Raw genomic sequence first — 15573 nt, forward strand, 5'->3', positions numbered from 1 at the left:
CACACAATACGGTTACAAGGAACAATGTTGTTATTTAAGAACAGACTAAGCCCATTGTTTTAAAAAGGAATTTTTAAATAGTCACGTCTATTTTAAACAATGCTAAGACAGTTTGGCATAAATAAAGGAAAAGGAATACAGACAGGTTATCTCTCAAATAATATTTGGCCTACATACATTTTTATTTGATAAAATTGTTAAATTGTTTATTTGTTAAATTTTTGTCTGATGAAAATCGGTCCGGGTTAGCCGGACTTCCGGGTTATCGGGGGCCGACTTATCGGGGTTCCACTGTACTATCTTCAAGCAACATCAAAGTTACTTTTGTTGCATTCTGCCAGCTTCTTGAGGGATTGTTTACAGTCCTAAACCAACTTTTATTCACACGTATATGACTTTAGAGCTGTTAAGGCAGCTTGACTGTCTAATAAAATAAAGACTTATGCCGTACGGTGTCTCCGTTGAGACATTCTTGGGCACTAATGTCTATAGTGTGTATTTCTGCCTGAAAAAAAGTTGTTGTATTTCCAAGAGATTTGGATAGCCTGAAATTGGATCCAGTAACTCCCATTCCTGCCCATTTATCTATATTAGATCCATCAGTATACCTACCATATAAGTGAACCTTCTTCCAGTTTCGGTTCAACTCCTTCATCCATTTCGTGGTTTTTATGATCATTTCAAAGGGTATTTCAAAGTCGAATTTAACTGGCATGACATCTGTCTGCCTGTCCTTAGAATTCAATGGAATATCTTTCATGATTTTCAGGTGGCCCACTAGATCTCTAGTTTCATTATTTATGTCTCTTCTTATGCCTCTAGTTACTGCCTCCCTTCTTATGCTGAACTGCAAGGGAGGAAGGTTCAGCATCGCCTCTAGTGCTGCAGTAGGGTATATTGACATTGCCCCTGTGATTCCCAAACTTGCCTCTGCTCTTTTTGCAGCTTGTCTTTAGCTGTTGTTTGTTATGTTTTTGGCCACCATACTAGTAATGCATATGTGACCGTGGGTCTAATAATCATTTTATAAGACCAGAGGGTCATTTTCAGTTTTAGGCCCCAAGTCTTTCCAAATATCTTGCGGCATTGTAAACATTTTTTATGTTTATCTTTTAACAACCTCTCTCTTAAAAGTTACAGTTAAAAATTCTTAACACATTCACGGACACACTTCACATGTATACTCGTCTTCTTATGGAGTAAATGACTTCATATGCATTTGTGTCCGTGAATGTGTTAATTATATGCCAATCTTATGGTATGATTTCTGCAATCAAAGCAACAATCTCTATACCAAAGTTAATCCTGTTTTACCTACTGACTAATTTATTTTACCATAGTTTATTTCTTAGAGATGCTTATAAACTAATATGTTATCAAGAACTGGTTTAGAGCAACTCTTTTATGTTTCAGCTTATTAACGATTACCTTCGCGACACATATTATTCCAGAAATGGGGTTAGCGGGAGAGATGTGGATCAGTTGAACATTGCTGCATGTAGGTTATTGCTTGATATCATGCCAGGATTGGACACTACTGCAGTGTACCAGGTAAATAAACTTATTAGGTTAGATTAGTGTAATAAACAATACTTATATTAACACAACAACACCCCATATTGTGTTAATATTGGCCTACGTCGTATCAGCTGATGCTTTTCAACTTGAAAAAAATCCTCAAGGAAATCGTGTGTAATGTATATACAAAGAAATAAGCTACTGAGGTGGTAAAGACTGTGGAGAGCAGGCTTAACCCTTTCAGTCATCATGTTCGTTTAAACGAACATCAACTTTTAAGCTCCAAAGATAGTTAATTCCCATTTTTTATGTTGAATCACTGTGATCGTCTCAACGAACATCGTTTGTGTCAGTTGTACTATTCATAATAATGTTTAAGGGCGAAATTTGTTGTTTATAAATCTTTAAAGAAATCATATTTCAACCTCCAAGTTTTAAATTTTTATCCAACAAAAACTCATTACTGAAAGGGTTAAATGTAGTAGATCACAATAACATAACCAAGCGCCCAATGGTCCTCACCCACACCCTGAGAAAGAGTTTGGTGAAGCATTTATCAGGACCCATCGAAGGAAACAAAATCAATGCCTTTAGATGCAAGAGTGATTGTTGAAAAATTGGAAGATGAGGGAGGATTCAAAGTCCTAGTCTACACAATCGACAAGGTTTCAATTTTGGAGCCACATCCTTGTTTTAACTTTATTGCACAACTCTGGTTTACTTTTGGACCTGGAATTTTATGCTGACACTTTTTGTGATCTTGTGATTTAATGAATGTTACTAAAAATTAATCGTCTTATAAATATTATGTTTGGTTTCTTCCTAATGTAAGTTTTAATTATGTTTCAAATGTTTTACAGCCCGAATCAGATAGTCTGATCCACCGCCTAATAAAATGGGTAATGAACTCCGTTGAGCCTCTCCAAAGTTACGCCACAGGTCTTCTCGGAGCCGCTATGGAAATTCCGGAAATAGCAGCTCGGTTCAGAGAACAGAATGCAAAATTGGTGCCCCTTTTGCTGCAGAGACTTAGGAGATTAAAAACCAGTTCAGGATTTGCTCCGCCCACTAGCAGACCTTTCGCCCATCTCTCTGCAATGAGATCACCGCCTTATAGAGGAGATGGAAGGATTACGTCGGCAGTACGATGTAAGTATCTACCTTTATACAAATTTCAATATTCATATGATTGTCTGTGAGACACTGCATAGTGCCAAAAGTATCTCATGTTTATACAAATTTTAATATTCATATGATTGTCTGTGAGACACTGTATATCGAGGGAAAACCCGATAAATACCAAAATTATGAAATCCGGTATTTTTATTTCTGCTGTAGTAAAAATACGTCTCCTACCACTGGTAAATGTTATTATTTGATATTAACAATTTTAAGCACAATAACCAATAAAACCAGACATGGTAAAAACCGTTAAACTCATATTTTTAAATAACACCAACCCGATATATAACTTTACTGATAAAAATACTTTGCTGTAAACATGTTTATAATATGAGAATCCGGTAGAATCTTTTATCTTCTTTTTCCTGTGTAAAGTTACTAATTGTATTAGAAATATTTCTAAGTTAAAAACTGATAATTAATTTTATCAGAGATGAAGATTACAAAATTGTTCATTTTGACACAATATATTCATGTGAAAATCCGATAAATTATTTTAGACTATGATAGTGTATTAAATTTCAGCACACTTTTTTCCTGCGAAAACCCAGTAAAAGATGGCATAAATTGACAATTGAATATTACGAAAACAAAAAAAAACGGTTAGAATGGGGCCCATATTTATAATGAAAAACAAACTCAGACCTTCCAAGGTACCACAGCAAATCAATTGTAGTAAATTTAAATTTAAGTGGACTGAAAAGTTGTCTGAAGACTATTGAAACTCTGTAGAAATTACTGGAGTCTAGTAGTAGTAGTCTAGTCTAGAAAAATTTTAATTTTGTACAATATAACTGTCAAACTAATTAGGACTAGACTTGTCCTTAAAACTTCCCAAAGAAAGGAACGAACATTTAGTAAGAAATGTTTCCACTAGCTTACCATGAATGAATTCCAGTGTGTCAGAAGTTTTTTAAAAAACGCTGTGTAGGTATATTCTCAGATGATATAATAAATGCTGTAGCTAACAGTGATTCTACTGGATGATTTCTAAAGATGACAATAGCGGAAAACGGTAACCAGTTAATAAAAATATCAGAAGATATTGGTTTGAATTAAAAAATAACTGCTACTATACGCCCTAAAATGTTAAAACAAATTTCAGCCCAAAAAGCAACCATAGACTTACCAACTTCGGGCAATTTACCAAAGTTATATAAAAGTACCTTTCCAATAATAAGTGAAGCTAAGAAAACGGATTTGATAAAGATGTGCCAAGAAAATATTTTCCACAAGAGGTGCATGCTTGAATAACAAATTTAAAAACCGGTAATTATATCGTAGATCGAATTCCAGACGTAATGATGTGAGAAGAATCAGAAGAAGACACATTTTACATTTTAATTTTCTAAAAAGAATGCAGATTAATTTATTTTTGTTGGAATAATATACAATTAACTTTTATTTTATAATTAAAAAAATTCAAAATAAAAACCAATAAAGTCAAATGTTATACTCATTCAACGAGGTAAAACCCGATAAATGTCACGTTTATTTTTTTTGTAAATACTTTTTTATAAATTAAACTTAAAATAAATTATTCTAACTAAATATTAAATATAACTAAATAAAATAAACTAAATATTAAATTCTCTGGCATTTGGCTATAACAAATATTTGATAAAACTTCCTATGACGATTTTAATTCTTCTTCAAACTTCCGAAAATATTTAATCGTGATTATCTCTAAACAATGGTTTTGTTAGTTATCGGGTTTTCGCTCGAACCCCTCGATATTGCCAAATTGCAATTTTTAGAATCGCGTTACTTTTAAATATTTTAAACCGTATATATTGGTCTTGATCTGCCTTCCGGTAGACGATAAAAATAGAACTTCTTTATTTGAGCTAATTTCATTCTCTATTAATTGACCATTGACTTAAATAATAACTGTCCTCATTCAAGGACATTTATGCAACCGTTGTACATTGCAACCGTTACAAAGACAGTTTATTTGTCTCAAGTATTTTTTATTACAATTTAAGATTTTTACATAAAAAGAAGTGTTTTACAGACAATCAAAAAATATATTTTGTATAAGACAATGTCCCTTTTAAAACTGTTTTGTGTGTATTACAAAATATATATTTATACAACAATAAAACACTGAAAACGTTTGTTTTCTATACTTCCACAAAATTTATTATAACTATGCGACTACAGCTATTTCGGCAAAGTGCCTTTCTATATACACAAACATCAGTGCAGGACTTATTATGGGTAATCCTCTATGCCCATTGCTATCAGATATATTTATGAACCAGCTTGAAACAACAATTTCTAAACATCCCGTATTTAAACAGTTCTTATATTGGTGGAGATACGTGGATGATATACTAGTATGTTTTACAGGAACTAACAGGCAACTTGACCAATTTCTATCATACATTAATTCACTTGATAGTAATATTGAGTTTACAATAGAAACCGAACAGAATAAGTCCATAAACTTTCTAGATGTAACAATTACCAGACTACACAACAAACATGAGTTCTCCGTATATTATAAACCTACCCATACTGACACAACTATACACAATTCATCATCACATCCTACACAACACAAATTAGCAGCCTACCATAGCATGATACATAGACTGACAGAAATTGCCATGTCAAAAAATAATTTCGAGATAGAACTGAACATCATTAAACAAATAGCAGTAAACAATGGATATAACGAACAAACAATTAACAAAATTTTAAACCAAAAACTCCATAAGAAAGCCCTGAAATTAGTCTATCCACCACCACAGAAAGAACCCAGTAAATATGATAGAGCAGAAGGTACTGGGTTCTTTCTGTGGTGGTGGATAGACTAATTTCAGGGCTTTCTTATGGAGTTTTTGGTTTAAAATTTTGTTAATTGTTTGTTCGTTATATCCATTGTTTACTGCTATTTGTTTAATGATGTTCAGTTCTATCTCGAAATTATTTTTTGACATGGGAATTTCTGTCAGTCTGTGTATTATGCTATGGTAGGCTGCTAATTTGTGTTGTGTAGGATGGGATGATGAATTGTGTAGAGTTGTGTCAGTACGGGTAAGTTTATGATATACGGAGAACTCATGTTTGTTGTGTAGTATGGTAATTGTTACGTCTAGAAAGTTTATGGACTTATTCTGTTTGGTTTTTATTATATAGATAACGACAAAAATAGCCAGATACATAAAAAAGAAAGGAATAATACCAGCTTTCAGAACTAACAACAACTTAAGAGGAAACAGTAGCGATCAACAGGTAGCGAAAACGCGTTCCAAGATTGCGGCTGTAATTTTGAATATTTTTTCGAGATATTTGGCACACCTATTCGTAATATAATAAAGAATGGCGGTACAGACCCCATTTTGAAAAATATATTAATATGTGGAAATTACTCTGTAATGAAATACAATATTAAAAAAACGAGCTTGTACCGCCATTAAGATGAACAAAAAAATACACTTTCTTTAAATAAATTTTTTTATCCGATGCCTAGATTTTGTGTCATTTTGGAACTACTAATTTTTTTTATTTCATTAGTAGTTCCAAAATGACACAAAATCTAGGCATCGGATAAAAAGGTTTATTTGAAGAAAGTGTATTTTTTTGTTCTTCTTAATGGCGGTACAGGCTCGTTTTTTTAATATTATATTTAATTACAGAGTAATTTCCACATATTAATATATTTTTTAAATTGGGCTCTGTACCGCCATTCTTTATTATATTACGAATACGTGTGCCAAATATCTCGAAAAAATATTCAAAATTACAGCCGCAACCTTGGAACGCTTTTTGGCTACCTGTTGATCGCTACTGTATCACCTTAAGCAGATATATTAAGAACAATAAGAGCTGAAAGAGAAAACAAACTACAGAGTGGTGTTTACAAACTAACTTGTGGTGACTGTCCGAAAACTTACATCGGTCCAACTGGCAGAACCGTTGACAAACGGATAGCAGAACACAAAAGGGCTTTCAACAATAGAAAAACAGACACTTCTACATACGCACTTCACCTTCTAGATCATAATCATTCTTTTAATGAACAGTTTCAAATTCTGCATATTCAAAATAAAGGCCTTAAGCTGTCTTTATTAGAATCTATGGAAATTAATAAATTGAAAAATACAAATACAGTGGAACCTGCTTAATTCGAACTTCCATAATTCGAAATCTTCTTTAATTCGAATTTTTATTCTGGTCCCTAGCATTTCCTATAATATAAGTAATGGTAAAAAGTCGTGAATAATTCGAATTACATTTTGGATAATTCGAACTTTTCTACTATCTTTTCTTGATATCTTAAAATCTTTTGTCATTACTGAGAAGCTAAATTCTAAAAAGCAGCTAAAAATTTCGGATCTCTTTGGAAAAAAATAAAGTCGATCTTTTTATAGCTTGCAAATGTTTTAATTGGTATTTTTGGCCGAATTTTGTTAGCCAATTTTTTTAGGTTGACAAAACTCGGGCAATAATAGGAACAAAAACCTCTCCAAGCGATAAAAATGATCAACTACTGTTTTTTTGCTGATCAACTACTGATATTTATTATTTGCAGATGTTTTTGTAGGTAATCCTTGTTTTTGTAGATTTATTTTTTAAATCGAATTTTTGGATAATTCGAATTTTTTTAACGGTCCCCTAGATTCGAATTATCAAGTTTCACTGTATAATTCTGAATGACCAACTCGAGACAAACAGCTCCCCACTCCTCAACCTTTTCAGTTAAAGACTTTAAAAAGGCAAACCCATAGTAATCTAAATCACTTGAGAAAGGCACGCACTCTGCCGAAACAGCTGTAGTCACATAGTTGTAATAAATTTTGTGGAAGTATAGAAAACAAACGTTTTCAGTGTTTTATTGTTAGATAGAATGAACTTCCATCAAGTAACGGTCGAATCCATCAATTATATATTTATACATTTGTAGCTATTGCTAGAGAAAATGGTATTCATTCGGCAGAGAATTCACAGACTGGAAGTCCTTCCACTGCAAGAGAATCAACAGTAAGTCATATTCATTGTTATTATCACAACCTAAGCTTAATCAATACTCCACTTTTTATCAATTTTTTTTTACTTGCAGGATCTAGAAAATGACAGGAAAAGGAAAAAGAGCACAGAAACACAAACACCTTTAAACTTACAGAACGACATTTTAGAGGTAGTTGAACATCTATAACATCTGTTTATTAATATTACTTTACTTTATTATAATTCCAGACCGTCGATCCTGAAATAATACCTCCTGCGAAAAAACGACAACGGATAGAGCGATCCAATTCAACGACAGACCAGTTTACAGAGCCAGTATACCTAGGAAGCCCCCAAAAATCCAGCACCCTCTTTGCTGAAACCAGCAACTCTTCGTGGGCGGAACTGGAGAGTTTTATGATAGGCACACTTCAAATTTTCCCGCCAAACCTCGCCACGAGACAAATACTAATATTGAGGTGAGTGAATAGTCATATTTATATATTTTTTTTGTAAGCATTTATTAACAATCAGAATTACATATTCTATGGGTTAATTTGATAACAAGTACAACAATATTTATATACAATAGCGCTCAAGCCTTCTAGGCACCCTAGCTTCCAAAAACTTGATTATTCCCCCATTTTTTTTGGTCTCTTGTCTTTTTTTTAATGTCTAACGCCTATTTCGGACAAGTCTTGTTTTACTGCTTCCAACCATTTCTGCTTTGGACGCTCTCTTATTTTTTTTTTCAAATTTCTCCCTCTTGTCTCTGGCACTTGGTCATAAGACCTTTATACCGCACCCTGTTCTTCTTTTTATAGACGGAGAGGCAGCGCCGAAAAATCTCTCTGAATTTACTAAAGCTAGTTTTTCCACAGTTGATTACCGTGATTGTGTAGAGAAACATACTGCGGTCGGTCAAGCGAAACGTAGAAGAGGTGGTACTGACAGCTTGTCAAAGTTGCTTACTTGCGGAGGTAGTTAAATCCATTTACTAAGGCTGAAAATCAGTACACACATTCTAAATTGAATATAAATAAAAGTTATTGTAGTTGGTCAGCTGTATGACGGGACAGAGCCGGTCGGTCGGCCCTAATGAATGTACAGGGTTATTCACTATATTTTGACCCCCTTGTAAACTGCTTTATTTACAGAATTAGAAAAAAAATGTAAAATACAAAAGTTATTCGGTTTTTAATTATGATTTTTTGACATATATATCGTACTAGTGACGTCATCCATCTGGGCGTGATGACGTAATCGACTATTTTTTTTTAAATGAGAATAGGGGTCGTGTGCTAGCTCATTTGAAAGGGCATTCAATTCTCTATGCAGTAATATAAACATTAGGATCATTATTTATACAGGGTGTCCAAAAATTTTTTTGAATTATTAATTAAACAATTAATTTAATTTAAAAAAATTTTGGACACCCTGTATAAACAATCATGTTAATGTGTATATTACTGAATAGGGAATTGAATAACCTTTCAAATGAGCTAGCACACGACCCCTATTCTCATTAAAAAAAATTGTCGATTAGGTCATCACGCTCAGATGGATGACGTCACTAGTACGATATATATTTGAAAAAATCATAATTTAAAAATTGAATAAGTTTTGTATTTTATATTTTTTTCTAATTCTGTAAATAAAGCAATTTAGAGGGGGGTCAAAATATAGTAAATAACCCTATACATTCATTGGGGCCGACCGACTGGCTCTGTCCCGTCATACAGCTGACCGACTACAATAACTTTTATTTATATTCAATTTAGAATATGTGTACTGATTTTCAGCCTTAGTAAATGGATTTAATTACCTTCGTACGAAAGCAACTTTGATACCCTATCAGTAACCCCTGCTCTACGTTTCGCTTGACCGGCCGCAGTATGTTTCTCTACACAGTCACAGTAATCAACTGTGAAATAACTAGCTTTAGTAAATTCAGAGAAATTTTTCAGCGCTGCCTCTTGGACTATTAAACTCTAATAAGTTCTGCGGCCTAAATGAAGGCCAACAGTTTTCTTATTGGTAGTTTTAGGATCTTTTCTGCTTCAAACCTTATTTGACCAGTAAATTCCTGCCTTCCATCACCTAGCACACTGCAGTGGCATAGTGTGTGTATGGCAATCTCTTCTTCCATTTCGCACTTTCTGCACCATGGTTCATTCACCTTACCTAGTTTGTATAGGTGATTTCTTAAACGGCAATGTCCAGTCACCATTTCAGTGATCGTTTTGATCTCTCCTTTATAGGGCTTTTCATTCACAGTCATTTGTTTCGAGCTTCTGTCATATGTCGTATAATCCGTGTGTATTAATATTATACACAGATTATACAACATATGACAGAAGCTCGAAACAAATGACAATCGATGAAAAGCCCTATTGAGGTCCATCAAACTGTTAAAGAGTTTTTTATCAATATTCTTGATTATTTTTTTAGTCTGGAGTCTGGATTTGCCTTTGAGTGGTTCTCCATTTCTTTTGATGATTCTTTATCAGCCATTTCTGAACCTCGATTTTCGTAGCATCTTTAGTGATGCCACAGAAATGTTCAATAGGGAACTTGCATTAAATTTTAAATTCGAAAAAAATGGTATAAATTACAACAGAACATAATTTAGAACCTGTATCAAAAATAAAAAAGTTTTGTTTGTCTTTCGTTTGGCCCCTAAAGACGAGTAAAAATTCAACTTATACCAGCCACCCCAAAACGCGTCGTGACGTCACGGGGTTGTATGTTTACATTCTACACCAATTGTATATATAATTTTGTATAAGACATTATAAACGTCAGTAGAAAATACAGTTATGTGACGTTACAAATGCTTTTGATCGTTTGAACTATTCATAGAAAATTTGTACTTTTACAAAATGGTTTTATTTTCAATAGTAAACCTTTCCTTTCCTTCAAAAACTGTATCAAACTGCAATCTCAACAAACTGGTATATTTTATTACAGTGACATACGATAAATGTCATTAGAATATAAATATTTTTCCTTTATTCCCCGACGACGATCTGGCTAAATACCCAAGTAGGTGGAGACCAATAAACTAAAGAAGAAGAAGGAGAATATACGTAAATATAACCATAAACTGAACCACATAGTCAAACTCTGTGACTTCACGGGTCGTTTTAACTATGGAGACCTGTAAGAAGGAGTGGAAACGCAATGCATAATTTGTGGGCTAACTTTTCAACCTCTAATTCAACTTTCAGCAATCGCCGCTAGAGGCGCAAGTGTTCGAATAGGTGCTACAAATACATTAGCTCTTATGGACTTATTTATTATTTAACTCATTTTATTATTGTTTTTAGAGTAATTAGACATTAATTTATTGGTGGATTGTAGCTGAATATGTTTTATGCCAAAAATAGATTATTTTAACCTTATAACATATCGACGTGTGGTACAAAGTGTATTCTTTTTATACCATTGTAGATGGAGATGTGACATCAAATTTAAATTTGTCATTACTTTAATATGTAGGACAGCTTATTTTGAAGCTGAAATATTTTGTCACATTATCTAACTGCCACATTTATATACCAATGGTATTTCAACTGCAAATTAATTTGTTAATATCTTTGTAACTGATATCAAAAAGTTTGTTAGTTGAAAAAATTGAACTTAACTGTACGTAATTGTTTTTAAAAAGTTTAAAAAGTTATTTAAATAATTTGAAGTTTATTGATCAATTTTTTTTAAATTATTCTTTTTATCAAAATTTAAAATGCTTTTTCTTTTGAACACTTCATTTATCTATATTCTGAAAGCTTACCTATCAGATGTTTAAATTTAGTTAATAAAAATATATCTAAATTAACTACAGACGACAGTCTGACTTTTATAAAATTAATGTTAATTTTTGTGAAATATTTTGTCTCAAAAAATGCATTGTTTCGACAGAAAAACTTTCAAGATCCTCCTACTATTATCACTATAATTTTCAGGTTAAAATAAAAACCAATAATAGGTAATACACAAATTTTATTTACACCGAAGGAAATAACATACAAACGAATAGGTATAATCCATAAACGTTATAAATAACATAAAGACAAATCTTTATAAAAAGTCTTTATATACTTCGTTAAGTTCCCTTTTGAATTTTTTATCGGATATAACTCGATATAAATCCCGGTACGAAGCAATTTCTTTTAGTGTAAGCTTTCTTGACACTCGTATTTAAATAATATTAACCACCAAAACCAGTAATCTTATATTAACTACGAATAATTAATTATTTTCGAAATTTTCCATTCACTCCAATGCAAAACTAGCATCTATCTCTACGCCACCGCCGCCCTAGCGAGAAACCAAGCAAACAGGCAAAATCGTGTACAAAAATTTCAAGGTCGTCCTATCTCGATTCCTCTCCTCTGTGTAGGTCTCCATAGTTTTAACTATTTTAAGATAAAGAAGACTTTAAATTCGTACTTCTAAGTTATTATGAGTTTTTGAAGCGTGAAATTTTGGAAATCTCATTTTTATACAAAACTGAACATTATTATCTAATAAAAAAAATGTGCAAGTTCCCTATTGGGCCTTCAAAAGATTCTCTCAAGCCTTGTTTCGCTAACATATCTGCTCGTTCGTTCCCATGCAGCCCTTTATGACCCGGAACCCATATTAAAGACACTTTATTGTCTTTTGCCAGGTTGTTGAGGAGATCTTTGCAGTTTGTTACCAGTTTTGATTTGGTGAGAGGGTTCTTTACAGCCAGAATAGCAGATTGGTTTGATGATTCTCTTAGCTTTAGGGTTTTCATCAATGATTTCATCAATGCAGGCCACCAAAGCAAAAACTTCAGCCTGGAACACCGTTGTATCCTTCAGTATTGTTTTAACATTTTGAAGATTTTTCTGAGCACCTTCTTTCTCAGATCTCTTCTTTCTTTTCATACATCACTTTAGGTCTGATTACTGCCTCGTATACTCGCAGTTTAGATGTTCTTTTTTCTCGCAGTTTAGAAAACACATTTTTTGTTTTCAGTATTGAATTTAGTGAAGCTTTCGATCTGCTGTCCTTCATTAATCTTTTGTATATCTCTTTTCCTTCTTTTCCCGTGTTCGTTATAGTTTCTTCTGCTTGCAGTGCCTATCCGTTCTGGATGTTGGCTATCAGCATGAATGTCCTACCTTTGCTTGCTGATATTTGAAATAGTCTGGTTATCGATGTATTGAATCACTTTATCAGGTTGTGAAGCCAAGGTATTCTCCTCCCTGGTCGTCTCTTTCCAAATACCTTGCCCTGAACAATGAATTGCAACAAGCCATATCTCTCTTCATTCCTCATAACATTGCCAAAGTATTCTAGTTTGCGTTCTTTGATTGTGTTAATAATCTCAGATTCCTTGCTCATTCTACGTAGGATCTCAACATTAGTCACACAATTCACCCATCAAATTCTTAAAATGCGTCTGTAACATCACATCTCGAGTTTTTCATAGTAATTTCTTTTCCTTGCTAGGGAAGGAATCTCCTACTAGTTTTTTGGCAATTTTACTCTGGTATTTTCTTTTAATTGATGCTCTTTTCCATCCCATATACATTCCTACATATTCGCGATCAACTTCAACCAAGTATAGTAAATTTTTACATATTTTTTATTAAATTTTTTTTTATTAAATAAGTGATTTTCGCCATTGTTGTTAAAATTTGTGATAAAAGCTTGGAAATTTTACTTCTTTATAGATATTTGACATCTATAGGAGATCAACAAGAATTCCTTAGTCATGTTTTCGAACACGACGCTTTAGAATTAATATTATGTTACATCAATGTCAGAGTTACCAAAGAAGCACGACTAGCATTTGAAGCCTTGAAGTATCTTTCAGCCTTGCTCTGCCACAAGAAGTTTTCCATTGAATTTATCCAGTGTAAAGGACTAGAGGTAAATGTATTTTTAATAAGTAGTTGTTTATAATAAGTATTACAAGACAACGTAAAGACAAGAAAAAACTGGAAGTGATAGAAATAGAAGACAGTGTCAGGTATCCAGTCCAACTTTGATTGCATCCCAAATGAAGAAATAAGAAGAAGAATAGGAAGGATTTACAATGCCATAGATACAATACAATCCAAACAACTTTTATCGTTCAGGCACGTGATGTCAAAACAGGCCTTAAAGTATGTTCCTTGGAATAGAAGAAGAGAAAGGCCAGCATTAGAATGGAGAGAAGGAATCAGAGAAATAATGAGAGATAGAGCCATAAATGAGGAGAAATGGACCGATCAAAAAAGGTGGAGATCTAAATGTAGAATGAGACAGAGCCTGTAGAACACCTGTAGATTAAATATATAACGTCCATCAAGTTAGCAGAACAAAGTCAGCAGAACACAGTTATTCTTATACCATAATTAAGTGTAAATAAAATGTTAAATAAAAATTTATTGCTCTTTTTTTTAAGTTATCGCATGTTCTGCTAACTTGATAATCAAGCTAGCAGAAAAGTAGTTCAAAAATTTGATAAATCATCTATAATTGAATGCCAAAGTATTCTCTGAGTTAAATGCAAATTTAATGTTCCAAGAAAAAATTATTGCTCTTTTTTTTTAAAGGTTATCGCATGTTCTACTACTAAAACTACTATATTTTCTACCAGATTCTAAAATCTACTAGATTTAAAATTTTCCCACTAAATCACAAGAAATTCTACTAGATCTAGTAGAAAATCTACTAAATTGGCAACCCTGAATATGGTACAAAAACTTCTATTGGGCAGTGAAGGAGAATGCTTTTGGTAGTACATCTGCTTTTGGTAGTAATTATTGGTAAAATTACCACGCTTTATTAACTTCTTAATTAAATTTATTGTTGGAACATTTCATTTGCATTTAATTCAGAGAATACTGTGGTATTCAATTATTTGATATTTTATCAATAATTATTGAACTACTGTTCATTGTTAAAGTTGAACTATTGCTAGCTTGAAATCAAGTTGGCGGAACATGCGATAACTTAAAAAAAAGAGCAATAATTTTTTTCTTGGAACATTAAATTTGCATTTAATTCAGAGAATACTTGTATTCAATTATAGATAATTTATCAATTTTTTGGTATCAAATTGATAAATTGTCTACAATTGAATACAAGTATTCTCTGAATTAAATGCAAATTGAATGTTCCATGAAAAAATTTATTACTCTTTTTTTTTAAGTTATCGCATGTTCCGCCAACTTGATTTCAAGCTAGCAGTGGTTCAACTTTAACATTGAACAGTAGTTCAATATTTATTGATAAAATATCAAATAATTGAATACCACAGTACGACAGTATTCTCTGAATTAAATGCAAATGAAATGTTCCAACAATAAATTTAAAGTTAATATACCGTGGGAATTTTACCAATAATTACTACCAAAAGCAGATGCGATTAGAAACTCTAGAGCCATTATCCTTCACTGCACAATAGAAGTTTTTGTACCATTCAGGGTTGCCAATTTGGTAGATTTTCTACTAGATCTAGTAGAATTTTTTGTGATTTAGTGGGAAAATTTTAAATCTAGTAGATTTTAGAATCTGGTAGAAAATATAGTAGATTTTAGTAGTAGAACATGCGATAACTTTTTTTAAAAAAAAGAGCAATACATTTTTTCTTGGAACATTAAATTTTCATTTAATTCAGATAATAATTTAGCATTCAATTATAAATGATTGATCAATTTTTGAACTACTGTTCTGCTAGTTTGATTATATAATTAAAAAAAATAATAATAATTAAAAAAAAAGAGCAATAAATTTCTTCTTGGAACATTAAATTTGCATTTTGTTTACACTTAATTATGGTATAAGAATAAATGTGTTCTGCTGACTTTGTTCTGCTAACTTGATGGATGTAAATATGTATAAATAACCGCATTAAGAATTTTTTTGATCTTTGTTTTATGCATCATCACATAA

At 32.4% G+C, this 15573-nt stretch overlaps 1 protein-coding gene across 1 annotated transcript in view; it reads left to right on the top strand.

Moving 5' to 3' along the window:
* The window catches only part of LOC114349382 (protein mahjong), a 59283-nt gene that overhangs the window by 6430 nt on the left and 37280 nt on the right, over positions 1-15573 (top strand). The window contains exons 4-9 of the mRNA XM_050646286.1: positions 1414-1551; positions 2379-2667; positions 7613-7689; positions 7769-7846; positions 7906-8135; positions 13365-13563. Coding sequence (XP_050502243.1) covers positions 1414-1551; positions 2379-2667; positions 7613-7689; positions 7769-7846; positions 7906-8135; positions 13365-13563 — 1011 coding nt within the window. The remainder of the gene's footprint in view (positions 1-1413; positions 1552-2378; positions 2668-7612; positions 7690-7768; positions 7847-7905; positions 8136-13364; positions 13564-15573) is intronic.

The sequence above is a fragment of the Diabrotica virgifera genome, chromosome 3 (assembly GCF_917563875.1).
Source record: "Diabrotica virgifera virgifera chromosome 3, PGI_DIABVI_V3a".
Lineage (NCBI taxonomy): Eukaryota > Metazoa > Arthropoda > Insecta > Coleoptera > Chrysomelidae > Diabrotica > Diabrotica virgifera.